A 17,927-nucleotide genomic window follows, 5' to 3' on the forward strand; every position below is an offset into this window, starting at 1 on the left:
CCTGGGCTCCATTAACAGACCCGAGTCCTCAGACCTCAAAGCGATACTGGGTTTACTCGAGTAAAAGTAAAAAGTATGTTGCATCAAAACTACTCTGGCAAGTACACTTTATTCCAAATGTTACTGTATGTGACTTACTCGCCAATTCTGGGTCCGACACACATGTACTTCAAATGCATGTCCAGATCCAACCCTACGGACTCTACTCTGGTTACTGTCTAACAGGTGAATGGACGCAACATCCTCTCCGTTGATTACGACCGCACCCTGAGGACGGAGAAGATTTACGATGACCACAGGAAGTTTCTACTGAAGATCATATATGACACGGCTGGCCACCCCGTGCTGTGGGTGCCCAGCAGTAAATTGCTTCCAGTCAACGTGAGTCGTACCAGCAGTGGGCAGATTAGCACCCTGCAGAGAGGTCCTACAACAGAGAAGCTAGGCTACGACACCCAGGGACGCTTGGTGTCTCGGGTGTTTGCTGACGGGAAGATATGGAGCTACACGTACCTAGAGCAGGTAAGTGAGGGAAGCTGATACCCTGAAAAATCATTTAAAAATAAGGAAGAAAAATAAATAAGGCTGGCACACACAAGATATTTGGTTTAGCTCTGACTATGTGGATCTGAGGGATTAGGCTTTTTCCTGTTTCATGCCGAGTTGTCAAATCTGGCTGCCATGCTCCACTCCAGCAACGAGCAATGACGAAAACAAAAAACACAATTTACAGACCATGTTTTAGACACATTAATAGGTGTATCAAATTTGGTAGCAGTCAGACAAATCTCATCGGTGCGTGGAAATGGCCGTTTCAAACCAAAATGGCAGACTTCCTGTGTGTTTTCCGTTATGGCTTTTTGTGATTTTTTTTTTCATGACTCTACTCGTGATAGGTATGGCTACCAAATTTCATGTTGTGATGTGAAACAAGCTTAAGGGGCTGACTTTTCAAAATATTCAAACACCTGCAATGATTAGATTGACCCTAAAAAGCCCATTTCATACCAAAATGGTAGAGTTCATGTGTGTTTTCAGGCATGGCTTCTTGTGACTTTTTTTCTTGGCTCTACTCATGATAGATACGGCTACCAAATTTCATGTTGTGATGTGAAACAAGCTTAAGGGGCTGACCTTTCAAAACATTCAAACACCTGCAATGATTGACCCTAAAAAGGCAATTTCATAGCAAAATGGCAGACTTCCTGTGTGTTTTCAGGCATGGCGTCTTGAGACTTTTTTCATGGCTCTACTCGTGATACATATGGCTACCAAATTTCATGTGAAACAATCTTAAAGCGGAAGTCAACTCAAACATATTTTTTTTCAAGAATATGACCAATATGACAACGACCAATCAAGGCTGACCTGTTTTCTGAATCTGAGCCGTGATTCGTCGTTGTGTGCAGTTGTGGTGTCATTTACAGTCGACAGAAGACAAAATGGCCGCCCCCTTAAATGGCCAAAACCAGTGCATTTTGCTGCTTAACTTGTATTCCACAAACGCAAAATTAATCAGAATGCCGTGTTTCAACTAGTGGGCCTGCTTCGAACATATTCTTGGAAAAAAATATGTTTGGGTTGACTTCCGCTTTAAGGGGCTGACTTTTCAAAACATTCAAAGACCTCCAATGATTAGATTGACCCAAAAAAGGCAATTTCATACCAAAATGGCGGAGTTCCTATGTGTTTTCAGGCATGGCTTCTTGAGACTTTTCAGTGGGTCTACTCATGATAAACATGCCGGCCGAATTTCATGTTGATAAGTGAAACATAAGATGGACACAGGACATGACGCAGGTATACAAGGCTTGGAATTAAGTCATCAGGGATAGTGTGTCATAAAGCAAGGTTATCCCTAACACAAACCTCACTAATTTCACCCGCTCCAATGCAAATCATTATTTTTACATAATCCTTCAAGCCTGATTGCATCTGCATAAACATTTGAACATCTGTAAGTATGCTTGCGCAATCCTTTTTCCAAAGTAGACTGCTGTTTTTTCTGCAGGGTCAACTAAGGTGGCCAAATGAAAACGTATCCTGAGCTCTGCTTTAAAGTGCTGTTTTATATATACTACGCAGATACAGCTGCAGGGGGACAGTCGCACTGGGCTATCTTTTATTTATGAGCTACAAAGTCACTGCAGAACTTCTTTTAAGCTCTCAATAAATTAGACAAAATGGAAACACGTCTAAACTAATGTTTGGCACCTTGGCTGTCTAAATTGTTTTTAAAGATTTACATTGATTTTGAAGTTATTACTTCAGATGAGTTTCTTTTAAGCTCACCGTGAATAAAATACATTTACAAAATGTTCATGGTTGGTAGTGGCACATGGGCCATCTACCTGTAAATTATAATTAATGTTTGATGCATGGGCAGTCTAAAAAATAGACAGATGAAACATATACTGTATGGATGTTTTTTTTTACCTGTATGCAGATTTGACTTTATTCTATTTCGTCCCTGCTGACCGCCAGAGGCAGTGCTGAAAGCACTGAATGTTCCCTTCGCGCATGCGCAGTTCTAGTATGCATACAAAAATCTCACTTGTGACCCTTGGGTGACTCGGGATGGGTAAAAGTTCCACTGACACCAGCGGTTCGGTTCCTCTTTTCTACTCGTGTGCCATTTGCATACTGCTGGATATGATTACCCTGAAGGAAAAAGGAATTGTCCATCCGACATCATTGTTCCGTCGCTGGTAGCCATGTGACCGTGTTGGGTGGAGCAGCAAAGTTTTGCTCTCTAAAGGCTTCAACAGTATTTTGGTTTGTTTGTGGATGATTGTTCAACGCCGCTGATTTCTTTTCATTTGAGGCCACCGTGTGGTTGAGCAACTCTCTAACCTCTCCCAACGAAAGGGAAGATCACTGATTCATTTTGTTTGTTCTTCTCAATGCAATGGGTACTGTGTGTGCCGTGGAATAACTGTTGTCATTGCTGGTCTGGTATGACTTGCGTTTGCCCACTGGCTACCCTACGTGCATTTTGTTCATTCCACATCTGCTGGGTTTGACAGTAATTTTTAGACCTATTATTTTGTAAATTTAAAAACTCAGTTCTCTGTGGTGCAAAATAGTGCAAATAAACGCAAATAATATTGCTGTCATTATATTTAAAAGACTTTTGACCTCAAGCTCCTCGAATGAATAGCCATATGCTATTCATTCCCGGGAGCATGTGCTAACTACCGTAGCTGTTGTGTTATTTTATCTCCAGATACTTATTAATTGTAATACTAAATTTCTGTTCATAGCTGCTTGCTCTTGCCCCTAACGCGGTTCTAGCCAGACTGCTATGAAAAGCGTACTGCACACCTAAGCGCTTATTTTGGTCATTCCCGATGCCATTTCACATTAGCAATTAGCATTAGCTTCTCATGTTCTCTATCCTTGCTCACTGTGTTGCATGCTTAGCGACTCCCTGTGAGCTCAGGGGGAGGAGCGCGCTTAAAAACGCGGCTTTGACAAACATGAAATCGTATTGTCTGAGATTTCGATCCCAAAACGATGTATCGTTCACCCCTAAACTAGTACTTGAACGTATTATTTAACAGCCGCATTTGTTTTACTATACATCTTGTTTTCTTAGACAAACTGCGACTTTAGGTTGTGTGTATAATAGGGACATGCAGGTCAATTCCTGCAAATGATTAATTAATGTAAAACTTACAATGGGCTTATGAAAGGGTTGACATGGATACGTTTTACAGAGTGAAACATTTTGTTAGCCATGCACCCCTTTTAGTTCTTGATAGTAAAATGGCCGCAAAACGGCCATTGTGGTCGATACTGTATTGGCCGCCATCTCGAGTACCTGATACATTGAATACCTTGGAGGTATCTGGTAATCGGGCAGCCTTGATATTTAAAAAAAAACAAAAAAAACGGATTTTCTAAAAACCTGTGGATATAAATGAGTTTGTTTTAAGATCACAATACCGTAAATGAATAAAAAAAAGGCATTTTACCCTTGGGTCGTAAAATAGGCCCATCTACATTTTTGAACATGGGTTGTGTTAAAAGAAATGTAGATGAAACATGCAAAGTATGACTACAGATGTAAATTTGTTTTAAGATAGCTTTAAAGTGGCTCACACTAAATAAAAAAATACTCGTGAAATGTGTGTTTGAAAACTTTGACTCATGGGACGTCTGTATAAAATCAATACATTTATGAAGCATACTGTATATTGATTTAAAAATCTTTGCATTCAAATCAGACAGAGCACTCAAACAGGCACTGAGAGGACACACTGAGGAATTGCTTTGATATTCTTTTTGAATGTATTTCTTTAATTAAAAAAGATACGTGTCTCATTTCACAGGATGCTTATCTAACATAATTCGCCGACTCAGCAAAAAGAACACACATTTGTTTTATGGCTCGTTCCAACTCTGCCGTTTAAAATTATTTACTTGTTTCTGTTATGGGCTCACGGAGGGATTTGTCTTTGGTTGCATGACCACGAAAGGTACGTGTGCATGCTCTTTGACGTGAGCAACGGCATGCGCTCGGGGTGCTAGGGGAATGCCAACGTGTCCGCGGATGACCGGGTATGACATTCTAACAGAGGAGGGCAACAAACCACGGCGAGACAGCTAACACTCTGTCCCTACATTTACTGTAAACCAATTCAAGAGCACCCTCTGATCACGAACCCTTGTTGCGTCAATTAGACAGTCACAGCATCAACTATGCCGGAGATGGGGAGTTTTCAACATTTTCGCACCTGTCTGCGATTCAAATTTGGTAGGAATTGGACCACATTCTAAGGATGAATTTTTCTTTGAGGCCATTTCCAACCAAAATGGCAGAATCTCTTTGTCTTTTTGGGCATGGCTTTTTGATACATTTTTTGGCTCTACTCATGATAAATATTGCCATTAAATTTCATGCCTCCTAGTTAAACGAGCTTTGGGGGCCTTCTTTCTTTCTTTCTTTCTTTCTTGCAAACAAACAATATCCCTTGGACAAGTTCATCTTGAATAACCCATGAAAATAACCTAAATAACACTAAAGTGGTCACATCAGATGAAAATGGCTGCTTCTTGAGACTTTATTTGTGTGCTCTTGATAGACATGTATGCCAAAGTTGATATCACTATTGAAACAAGCTTCGAGGGAGTTTTTTTTTTAGGTAGCAATTGGACAAAATCTCGAGGACATGTTTTTCTTTGAAAGATTCATAAAAAAAAAAAAAAAATGGCTGACTCTAAGCAAAATGTAGAACTTTGTGTCTTTTCCTCCATGACTTCTTGAGACTTTTTCATGGATCTCTTCATCATAAATATTGCTTTTAGATTTTATGTCCCTCAGTGAAACTGGCTTTGCGGGGTTGATTCTTCTTCTTCTTCTTCTTCTTCTTCTTCTTCTTCTTCTCCTTCACCTCCTTCTTCTTCTTCTTCTCCATCTTCTCCTTCTTCTTCTTCTCCTCCTCCTTCTTCTCCTTCGAATTAGTAGAAATCAGACAACATCGCCTTGTTCTTTTCTGACATGTTTTCTGAAGACTTTTTTTTGTGGTTCTATTAATGATATGCCTGCTAGATGAAACTGGCTTTGGGGGCTTCTGGTAACAGCTGGATAAAATCACTATGATGTGTCCTTCCCATGGAAATGTCCAAATTAAGCCTGAAATGTCTGCTTCAGACCAAACAGCAAACGTCCTGCTTCTTGTATTCTCTGCATCAACACAATTGTGTACATAATTTACAGTACATTGGTGTATCCTCTTGCAATCCACTCAAGTGCCGGTCGGATTTTTCCATTCACCCGTGACAACTTTGTACATATGAACAAACGGGCCCCCTGCCAACTGCTCTCCCACATGAGCAATAGTTGGCACAATCAAGTGCTCTTTGATTCCTCAAACTTGAGAGGCCGTCAGCCTGCCAGCATTGGTACTGCTCTCACGTCATTTACTCAAGGTCCTGTAATTCTCTTGAATCTGTGTCACTTGTTGTTTTCAATTAGCAATTGCAAATCAATCATAAAGCCAGGGGTTCTTTCAAGATGAACTTGCCCAAAAGAGTGTGTCTGATTGCTACCAAATAAAACAATTCAGCTCCCAAAGCCAGTTTCATTGTGACAACAAATTCGGCAGGTATGCCTATCATAAGAAGACCCACAAAAACGTCTCAAAACTCATGTCTGAAAATACACAGGAAGTCTGCCATTTTAAGGATACTTTGAAATTTCTGGGGGTCCTTCAAAGACAAACTTTGAGAGACTTTGTCAGATTACTATACAATTTGAACCACAAACACTAGACATGAGGGCAATGCTAAATTGCAAGTGGAGCATGGCGGCAAAGTCTGGCAACTTGCCATAAAACACAAAACTATATGCACAAGACTTAGGAGGAGAAATTCAGCCCCTGCAGTCACTTTCACTTAGCAACAGGAAAATTAATAGCCATGTCAAAATAAAAATAAAAATATATGTATAATTTTGTGCTAAGCCATGCAGCATACTCGTGGTTAAGCACCCGCAGATTTGCAGATTTACAAATTGTTTGGGTTTTTTGTTTTTGATTCTTTTTAATGTTTTCTGTTTTCCTTTGACCCTACTGGCATTAACTGAAAGACCATTGATAAGTACCAGCCCCAATACCACCATTTTTTTAATTGTGCTTCAAGAGGCATGGCCTAATGAGTGATGTCAGGAGCTGAAGCACGTTAGTCTGGCGTGAGTTGGCTACACCAGCTCCTTCCAAGCGTACTCATTTTGTGGTTGTGTGTTCAACAGTTTGTCCTTTTCAATAAATAGCTGAAAGTGCATCACCACTGTGGCTGTGGCTCTTTGCCCACATGCAAAACGTTAATTGCTCCATTGTTTGATTGTTTTTTTACTTCAAGAAGCGCCATGCCTGAAGCTCACTCATACCTCAAATTTTGACTCACAACACAAAACAGAGCAAAACAATCGACCAACGTGAAAAACTTCAGTTAGGGCACTCATAAATCAAGGTATCACTGTTTGAAAAATGTGGCTTTTTAGTGGGGTTGAGATTAAAAGTAATTAAGAAAGCAGTCAGTCACTCTGCTACTTTTTGATTGCCAATCGAAAATAGCAAAAAAAAATGTATGACACACAAATTGATTTGCTCTCTCTTTTTTGTTCTTCAGTCTATGGTCCTGCTCCTACACAGTCAGCGGCAGTACATCTTCGACTTTGACTCGTTGGACCGCCTCTCGGGCATCACCATGCCGAGCGTGGCTCGCTACAGCATGCAGACGATGCGCTCGGTGGGTTACTACCGCAACCTCTACCATCCTCCGGAGAGCAACGCCTCGGTGGCTGTGGACTACAGCGAGGATGGCCTCCTGCTCAGGGTGTCCCATTTCGGCACCGGCCGCCGTGTGCTCTACCGCTACCGGCGTCAGAACAAGCTGTCGGAGATCCTTTACGGCAGCACGCGTGTCAGCTTCACCTATGACGAGACTGCGGGCGTCCTGAAGACGGTCAACCTGCAGAGCGAGGGCTTCATCTGCTCCATCCGTTACCGGCAGGTGGGACCTCTGGTAGACCGGCAGATCTTCCGCTTCAGTGAGGATGGCATGGTCAACGCCCGCTTCGACTACACCTATGACAACAGCCTTCGCGTCACCAGCGTGCAGGGAGTCATCAACGAGACGCCTCTGCCCATCGACCTTTACCAGTTTGACGACATATCCGGCAAGGTGGAGCAGTTCGGCAAGTTTGGCGTCATTTACTACGACATCAACCAGATCATCTCCACAGCAGTGATGACCTACACCAAGCATTTTGACGCGCACGGTCGCATTAAGGAGATCCAGTACGAGATCTTCCGCTCGCTCATGTACTGGATCACCTTCCAGTACGACGACGTGGGCCGCGTCACGCGGCGCGAGATCAAGATCGGACCCTTCGCTAACACCACCAAGTATGGCTACGAGTACGATGTGGACGGCCAGCTGCAGACCGTCTACCTGAATGAAAAGGTTACCTGGCGCTACACGTACGACCTCAACGGGAACCTGCACCTGCTCAATGCCGGGAACAGCGCAAGACTCCTTCCCCTACGCTACGACCTCAGGGACCGCATCACCCGTCTCGGAGACATCCAGTACCGCATGGATGAAGACGGCTTCCTGCGCCAGAGAGGGGCCGAAATCTTCGAGTACAACTCCAAGGGGCTCCTGGTGCGGGTGTACAGCAAAAGTAGCGGGTGGACCATCCAGTACCGCTACGACGGGCTCAGTCGAAGGGTGTCCGTCAAGACCAGCCTGGGCCAGCACTTGCAGTACTTCTACGCCGATTTAAGCTACCCGGCCCGGATCACACACGTCTACAACCACTCCAGCTCGGAGATCACCTCGCTGTACTATGACCTGCAGGGCCACCTGTTTGCCATGGAGATCAGCAGCGGCGAGGAGTTCTACATCGCCTGCGACAACACGGGAACTCCTTTGGCCGTCTTCACCAGCAACGGCCTCCTGGTCAAGCAGCTGCAGTACACGGCGTATGGCGAAGTCTACTTTGACTCCAACCCGGATTTTCAGCTGGTGCTGGGCTTCCACGGGGGTCTGTATGACCAGCTCACCAAGCTGCTGCACTTCGGCGAGAGGGACTACGACATCATGTCCGGCAGGTGGACCGTGCCGGATGTTTCCACCCTGAGGGATGTTGGCAAGGAGCCGGCACCTTTTAACCTTTACATGTTCCGGAATAACAACCCCATTAGCAAAGTCCACGAAGTGAGAGAATATGTGGCAGGTGAGAGGTTGGTGCAGTCATGTTGTTGCTGTTACGGGATGAGTCTGGTGGTGAATAATGGTTACTCTAACTGCGCTCTAACTTGCTGTCTAAAAAATGTCAGGAAATCATGGAAAGATTACTGCCTGTTTTAGCCTCCTCACTAGAGTTGTTTCAAAGGTAAGACTCTTCGGTCTTCATAATTGATTTGTTATTTTTTTTCTATCTTTTGTCACACAGACGTGAACAGCTGGCTGGTGACTTTTGGCTTTCACCTCCACAATACCATTCCCGGCTTTCCCGTGCCCAAGTTCGACCTGAGCATGCCGTCGTACGAGCTAAGGAAGAGTCAGCTGTGGGACGATTTGCCGGTGGGTCCAGTTTACATTTGTCAATGGCAATTGTTTCCGTGGACTGACAAAAAAAGATAAACTGTCCTTATTTATTTTTGAAGAAAAAAGACTGTTATGAGAAAGAAATGTTATGAGAAAATAGTCTCATTTTTTTCAGAGAAAAAGTAGCAGTCTTATCGAGGATCGTGTTTATTTCAGGAGAAAATTATAAACGTTTTTAAAAAAAAATCTTTTTTGAAGTTGTATTTTTGGGAGAAAGTTTTATTTAACTTTATTTTGTTACGTTTTTGCAGTTCATTTTTGGGAGAAAAAAAGTGTACTTCTTCAACACAAAAAATCTCTCATTTTTCCATAAAGTCGTATTTCTGGCCCAAAAAAAATCCACTCTTACTACAGTAGTTATTATATGTTTTCAAGAAAAGCGTCTGTGGGAGAAGTTCGTCGACACCGCAGGCAACATTACGCGCCTCTGCTGCCTAACCTTCTTTCATAAATGACTCCTTTCATTTTGTAATAGAGTTATTTTTATCCTGGGAAATTATGTATGTTTTAAAAAAGTTTTTTTTCTCATATGACTGCAACTTTATGATGTTGGTAAATTACTTTAAGTACATTACTTTTGTTAGGAGTGGAGGCAGAAGCAATAAAACTATTTTCTTACTAAAGAAATGTTATGAAGCTGCTGCTGCTGCTACTCTGCATTTCTGAGAGAATATTACTGTTAATTGGGTCTTATTTGCACAATAAAGCAATCTGTTCCGATGGCTGAATACATTTTCTCACTGCTGTCTGGCGCTGTAACGTGCAGTGCGTTCGGTTTGCTGTCGAGTTGAAAGTATCTTTTTTTAATGTAAGGCTACTCGTGTTGGAGGCCAGCAAGTGTCATGAGGGGATTCGTGTGCATTTGGCTGCAAAGAGAAAAAGCCTCCAGCACCAACGCGCTACCTGCTTCTCCTAGAGAGCCATCCTGTGCCATGTTGAGGTTTTAATGGTTCACTGCACTCTTCAATCTCAGTCGTTTTTTTCTGGAGGAAAGTCTTTTTTTTTCAAGAAGTTTCAGTTTTTTTTTCTTCAAAAACAAAAATAGAGAATTTTTTGTGTGAAGAAGAAGTTTTATTTACAGTGAAGAATCAGAATTTCAACGAAAATGTACTTGATAATTTTTCAACTTTAAAAATGTTTTTAGCTGGTCTTGTTCGAAGAAATAGTTAGATTGTATTTCTCTGAGAAAATATTTTAAAGTCGCATAATCATATCTCAAAATCTCATTTGTTTGATTTTTGAAATAATTCATAATGTTACGAGAATACAGATATTTTCTCAGAGAAAGTTTGATTTCTTTCAGTTATTTTTTCAAGAAAAAAACTTTTTTTCAATCATCCAAAACAGTAATATTTTTGTCATGTAGGAAGGTCAAAACGTTATGTGAATTGTTTTGTATTTCTAAGCTTTTATTTTTGAGAAAACATTTTTGGATTAAAAGAAAAAATCATGTTTGAAGAGAGAAAAACAACTTTCTTAAAAAAATATTTTTTTAGAAATATAATTCTAGGAAAAGTAAGCCATATATTTTTTTTTTAAAGTAATTTTTTGTCTTGTCTTTTTTTCTGTCTTTGATTGAAAAATATCTTAGTTTTGAGAAAAAGGGACATTTTTATCATATTTTTGTCAGAGAAAAAAAGTCAATTCTCTTAGTGTATTCCAAGGAATAAGAATTGTGGAAAAGTGTAATTTAAATCCACTTTACCGTTTTGCCTGCTCTCTCCTTTGCAGTCCATCTCGGGCGTGCAGCGTGAAGTCACCCGCCAGGCTGAGTCTCTCCTGTCTTTTGAGCGTCTGCCTGAGGTCCACCTGCGGCGAGGCCGTCGCGGCGAGAAACCTTGGCTGTGGTTCTCTGCAGCGACGTCCCCGGTGGGCCGCGCTGTCATGTTTGCCATCTACAAGGGCAGCGTTCACGCACACACCCTCAACATGGCAGGCGAGGACTGCATCAAGGTGGCCGGCATCCTCAACAACGCCTTCTACCTGGAGGAGCTCCACTTCACCGTGGAGGGGCGGGACACTCACCACTTCGTCAAACCGGGCCTACCCGACGCCGACCTGGCCGCCCTGCACCTCACCAGCGGCCACAAGACGCTGGAGAACGGCATCAACGTAAGCGTGTCGCAGTCCACTACTGTCATGGACGGGCGCACGCGTCGCTTCGCCGACGTAGAGGTTCGTGCCGGTGCCCTGGCGCTGCACGTGCGCTACGGCGCCACCGTGGACGAGGAGAAGGCTCGTGTGGCCGAGCTGGCCCGTCAGCGCGCCTTGGCGGGCGCCTGGGCCCGGGAGCAGAGGCGTCTGCGCGACGGCGAGGAGGGCGGCCGGCCGTGGACGGAGGGCGAGAAGCGGCAGCTGCTGAGCAGTGGCAAAGTGCTCGGCTACGACGGCTATTACGCCCTCTCCGCGGAGCAGTACCCCGAGCTGGCAGACAGCGCCGATAACATTCACTTCCTGAGGCAGAACGAGATCGGGAAGAGGTAACAGAACGTTAGGAGTGACACCTCATGTTTTACACGACTCACAAAAATGTAGGGATATTTGGCTTTTGGCTGAAATTTCAAGATAAACTTAAAATCGACTACAGTCGACGCCTGTTTATCCCAGGAGATATGATCCAGAACAACCCATAACACGGTGGTACCTTGATTTCAGGAGTTTAAGTTGTTCTGTAATGCAAGCTTGTAACTCACTTTTTCAAGTTTTTTCAAATCAATGTTACTATAACATTAGAATGATTTGAAATGCCCTTAACCTATTTCATCCCACCCACCCCACAAAGATTGTTTTACAAAATAAATAAATGTATTCCGTAAAAACTGGAATTCTGAATAGCGATTAATCACAATTAATTATATATATATATATATATATATATATATATATATATATATATATATATATATATATATATATATTTATTTATTTATTTATTTATTTATTTTTTTTAGATTCATTTTTTTAATTAATTAAAAAATATATATTTTAATCATTAATTTGTGCTATCAGGCGATGAAATGTTTTTGACTAAGTAATCACAAAATTTTCCATGATTGACCTCAATTAATCGTATTATTAAACTACAGTTTTTATGAAGCTTGGAACCAATATTTACTTGAGTAAAATCTTGAAATTAACATGGGAGAAAAAAATGAAAAGTATATTTCATTCAAAGATTGTTCTAAAAGCTTTCATCCTTGAATACGATTGTTCTCCTGTAAAATATAATAAAATAAATGTAAATATGTAAATATCAAATTTTTCTAGGTTTTGAACCATTTGGCTTAAGGTGCGTCTATTCTGTGGATTTTTCTTCCACCGCTAGAGGATCTCTAACCAGAATTAGAATCAAAAGTAACAAAAAATCAATGCAAAGAAGAATACGCTATTTTTTTCTCCAGCAGATAGAACACAGATGACAAATTACAAACAGTTAATCATTTTCAAATCCTTGCCCCTTCATCATGGAACCTGTTATTGTATTGATGACACCATTAACAGGATGTGACTGCAGGTGGAGTTCATTGGGCGAGGGTGCTATGCACTAAGTTATGCACTAGGCGTTGCATTGGGTGGTATGCGGAAATAAAAGGTGGACCAAACTGGAGTGTGTTCAGTTATTAAATGTGGGTCCAAATCCAACAGAACCCACACAAAGAAGTTCGTATGATGCAAGTTTTAAGTTGAAGGCCATTGATCTTGCTATCCAGGAAGGAAACCGCACTGCTGCACGCAAACATTAACTTCTCGGGGAAAATGAGCAGATGGTGCAGATTCAGAAGTGCAAAAAAAAAAGAATCTCAGAACGTTTACTTACTACTATCCCTGATTAAAAAAATGTGTAAAAATGTCTTGCTTAATATAACAGAGAGACACCACTACCACTGTCCGCAACAGCACTTAAGAACAGAACTGCAACTACAACTACGGCAAATCAATTTTCCCCACTTAAATTGAGCAGCATTGTATGTGAAGCTCGCTTGTATCTCAAATTTTGGATTGGAAAATAAGGAAGAAAAAAAAAAAAAGATCATGTAACTCCCAAAACCTGTAAGTCAAGGTACCACTGAAAGTGAAAAGCTATGATATCTTTAAACACATATAAAATGATTAAAACACAGTCTTATTTAACTCTTGTGTTTGGAATCACTCCCAGTTCACTATATAGTGCAAGTGCACTATATAATGATGTTGACATTTTCTAGTGCTGTCCAAATGTGTAGTGCATATGGGCTACCGTGAAAAGTAGTGAGCATCAGGGGCCACTCGAAAAACAAATACATCCCATGATGCATTGTGCTGATCCAGAAAAAAAGATTTGTACACATCCCACTATCCCTACCTTTTTTGTGAGTAAGTGTATGTTGCTGATGGCTGTTTTTGTAAACAATCAAATCATATTGAAGGAAAAAAAAAAGCAAAATGAACGCAATGCTGTGCATTGTGAGTCGGTAGGGGGACTTTTAAAGTCACCAAGCCTTAACGCGGGCGATTACAGGTCACATCCTCTGTAGCACAAAAAGCCTTCTGGACTCTTGAGTGGAGCAATAGTGAAGGGAGAATGAGCTTATTTTTAGAGCCCGAGCACCAGGTGGTGGTGCGGAGGCCCTCTCAGAATTGCTCTTTAGTTGTTATTGAATGAATGATTGAATGAATTAATGGGTGGCCTTTTTGGGTGCGATCCAAAAAACATAACACATCTTTGCAAATCCTGCTGAATATACAAAGTACATGTATCAAAGCGGTCCCCAACACTGAACTCACTCAGTAGTGCTCTCTGGAAAGTTGGGGAAAATTAGCCGCGACGCAGTTTCACACACATGAAATTGGGTGAACGAGTCCATTTTGAAGGGTTTCTAAACATGCCTGAAACCACCAATTTCTGTAAATCCTGGTGAAAATATATGTACTGTATCTAAGGGGTTCCTAATAAAATCCCCCAAACTCACTCAGTTAGTGAAAAGTCTCAAGGACCCACTGCCAAAATTTAACAAGAAGTTGGTCATTTTGATTTGAAGCTACCATTTTGGGCAAATTGAATGTTTGATGATAGATTAGAAGATGATCAAAAATTTTGAAAAAATTCAGCCCCTGGCACCATGCCCGATCAACATGACAGGACCAAAGCTCAAATTAAAAAGGAAGTCAGCCATTTTGATTTGAAGCAGATATTTGTGGCAAATTCCAGAGCTTATACGGTACTTTCAAATACATTCTACTTAAAAATACAAAAGGCCCCTGCACCAGTTTTAGCAATCAACGCAAATTGTGTGGGTACTTCTGTCATAACGGTATGCACACAAGTCTCAACATTATGCTTTAACGTAGACATTTTGGGTATATTGTAGATCTTGTACTAAGTATTCAGCCCAAATGAGCCCCAATTTAAGCAGGTATCCTAGCAGATGGACAATGCTAAATTGTGAAGCTTTTTTTTTTTTTTGCTTGTGCCGTGGGCGGAGCATGGCATCAAAGTTCGACAAAGGGTGCCAGGGCCCGTTCATCGCTGCTTGCGGTTTTAAGGATGTTTTTACGTTGTTCTTTTTCCTTGTTGTCAGTTTGTTTTCACAACGTCCGGCTTCACTGCAGTTATTGTACGACCAGGAAATGTTTACATTGTGTGCACTCGTGCTTGGGGAAGGGGCACATTATGTTTGTCTTCAATGAGCAAAGCAAATGTTTGTTTTTGAAATCACCCCTAAAAAAAATACTGAAAAAAACATATATGGAATTTAACACTTGTAAACTTCAACATGTGTTTGATGCTTTTGAAAAAATAAAAAAAACTGTTTCCATGTTTAAATAGAAAATGTTCATTGTGTGCGGGGCGAAAGAGAAAGGACTCGAATGGACTCCTCGGGCACTCCACAGGAACCCGCTTTTTGTAAATGATGAAACTACCAGTAATTTATGTTTGTGTTTATACATAACTAATAAAGTACAAATGGATTTTGGATGGTTTCTTTGTATGTTGCTCCTAATATAGCCTAATTACCAGGTGTCTTGCATGCATATTAACTAACCACTGCTCAATCCCACCCTCCTCTACTGTGGGCCAGTGCAGAAACACAGAGAAGCCCTAGCCCTGGGGGGATGGATTACATTTTAGTAATTATAAAAAAGAGTTGTAATTTATGAGGGGTTTTTTCCCCCAAGTGTCATGTTTTTTCAGGAGAAAGTAATTTTAAAAATTTGGAAAATGTGATGAAATGTGATTGTTGAGAGATTTTTTTTTCTTCTAGAAAAAAAGGGATTTTTTTCAGGAAAGACATTGGGGGGAGAAAAGTCACATGTTTGGGGGGACAAAAATTATTGTTACAGGAAAATGTGCTTTTGGATTTTTTTTTAGAAGAAAAACTTTTTTTAAAGAAGTACTAATCCTGTAGAAATAGTCATATTTTTGTAAATTAAATTTTTGTATTAAAGACGTTTTTAAGTTTTACTTTTAAAAGTAAAATCTTTCATAATTTTTATTTTTCAGGAAGTCATATTTTTACGCAGTTTTTTTACACAGTTTTGTGTGCAAATAAAATGTTATGTCTTCATTTTATGGATTGTTAGTCTTAATCTTATGTAAAATTGTGATACATTTGCAAAACAGAGTCGGGGAAAAAAGCCTTATTTTTAGAAGTAAAATATTTTGTTATTTTTCAGAGAACAGTGAAAACTTGTATTTAAATAAAATACAGTCATATTTTTCACTCAGAAATTAGAGTCCTATCCTGTGCAACTCCCCCCGTAATATACATTACATTTCTCCTGATGTTTCATACTGTTTCATGGCAAGGATTTGTATTTTCACACAGAGAGGCAGCACGTCACCACCAAGATGCCGAATAACACTTGTCAACAATAAACAATGAATATCAGATCATTTCAGGCACTTCAGCGCAACCAACTACTTGTATACAAGCTATTGAAAATGCTCTTTTTCATATGTAAGTTTGTTTCATTTCAGTGTGAAGTCTGTTGCCAATTGTGGTGACGTCACATGTCATTTTCAACTTGCACGGAGCATATTAGTGTCGCTCAATTTCATGTTTAGGGGCCGTTCGACCTGCCCGCCTGTTGAGTAAATATTTCAGTGTTTCATTTGAAATATTTCATGAAGGCGGCTCACGTTAACAAGCTGCCTCTTTGGCGCACCCAATATTGCTCCTGCTCAAACGATACCAACCTTTCTTGTGCTTTTTGGACTCACAAATCACAGTCTGTTTATAAATCAAATCACATTTTAAGGCATGTTTTGATTGAGGCATTAGTTGAACATGTGTAAAATATTTAGGTTAACTTAAATCTAATGTGTATTGTATAGTGCTTAACAAATATACATTATGATCTCAAATACAGTGTGCTGTATGAATGAACTGTTGGATGACAAAATAGGAAATGCATAATTTATAGAAAGCAATATTCATTTAATAAATAAGGTTTAATTTCATTGGGAAAAGATTTTTTTGCGGAAAAAAATGTTTTTCATAATTTTTAAGACAAATTGCATATATTTGCAAGATGAAAATCATATTTTCCAAGGATGAAAATATTTGTTTAAAAATAAAAAAATAAAATCTACACAAAATGGCTGGGCTTTTTCAGTTACAGAACGGTAATTTTTCACCCAAAGAAAAAACTAATTAATTCCATAATAAAGACTGATTTTGGTTGAGGAAAAGAAGTGTAACATTCCAAAAAAGATGATAAAAATTGTAATCCTCCACAAAGAGTATATATGTGGTAAAGAAATGAGAAAAGGTTTACAATATATATATATTTTTTGATATAAGAATTCATTAAAGTTAAGTATTTCTCAAGATTGTATTTTATGTACAGTAAAAATAAGGCATACTCTTACAAAAATAGTAATTTCTTGAAATGTTTTTGTGGGGTAAGCATAGTTTTCCAAGATGAATCACAAAGTATTTTTGTTCCCTTTTTTTTTTAAGATGTATTTTTTTCACCCCAAAAATCTGGAAAAAGCTTTTCCAGAAAAAAGTGATTTTCTAACCGAAGAGTCATATTATGAGAACAACGTCAAATTTGTTTGAGAAAAATGTTGGATTCTTGGCAGTCCAATACAGTCCTATTTTTCCAGAAATGATTGTGAAAATGAAAGTCTTATTATTCTGTTTTCAAAACAAAAAGAAAAGAAATCGGAAGCTCACTAACAAAAAAACAATCCCGCAAATGAACTAACAGGGATGCATTGACTTTAATGTGTAAATGTACAAAAAAAAAAGCACAATACTCCCTTTTTTTCTCGTGCACCTCAGCAATGTCTTTCAAAGTGAACACTTATTGACTTGTTATGAACTTGAACACTGACACGCTTCTTTTTCATATCACACATCAAAGAACAATTCCATACTCAAACGGGAGCGCAATGGTCTGTTTCTCGTCTTTTTCAAGATGTTCTTTGCCCTCGCCCACATGCTGCCTGTTTATCATCACATGCTCTTTGCGCTGACAATATTAATATGTTTCAGTGTATGGAGGTGAACAAAGATGCATCCAAAACAAATGCCCTCATCAGCCTCCCTTCAGGGACTTTCTCCATCCCACCGTGAAACATCTGACTTGTACCCCTGGTGCGTGTGTGTGAGAAATGCACCTGCATACAGTCAATATAATGAATATTTGAAGTTATATGCCTCTCTACTGCTCCCTAAAGTCTAAAAGAGTCATTACAGCCATTCCCTCAACTCAACTCTGCTGTGCTACGAACTTCACTAATGTGCTTTTTCTTTTTCTTTTTTTTTTTTTTTCATGATGCCGCCACAGCAGGGTAGCAGTGATATGATGGAAAATTG

General features: G+C 40.1%; 1 protein-coding gene across 4 annotated transcripts in view; it reads left to right on the forward strand.

The window, feature by feature from the left end:
* The window catches only part of LOC147151930 (teneurin-3), a 291,176-nt gene extending 276,102 nt beyond the window's left edge, over positions 1–15,074 (forward strand). For all 4 annotated transcript variants that reach the window (XM_086022097.1, XM_086022105.1, XM_086022112.1 and 1 more), the window contains 4 exons: positions 226–522; positions 7,135–8,746; positions 8,966–9,096; positions 10,852–15,074. In XM_086022097.1, the coding sequence (XP_085878223.1) occupies positions 226–522; positions 7,135–8,746; positions 8,966–9,096; positions 10,852–11,604 (2,793 nt within the window). In that variant the 3' untranslated portion in view covers positions 11,605–15,074. The remainder of the gene's footprint in view (positions 1–225; positions 523–7,134; positions 8,747–8,965; positions 9,097–10,851) is intronic.
* Positions 15,075–17,927: the final 2,853 nt, after the last annotated feature.

The sequence above is a fragment of the Filicampus tigris genome, chromosome 2 (assembly GCF_054856515.1).
Source record: "Filicampus tigris isolate MCC_2025a chromosome 2, RoL_Ftig_1.0, whole genome shotgun sequence".
NCBI classification, from domain to species: Eukaryota; Metazoa; Chordata; class Actinopteri; order Syngnathiformes; family Syngnathidae; genus Filicampus; species Filicampus tigris.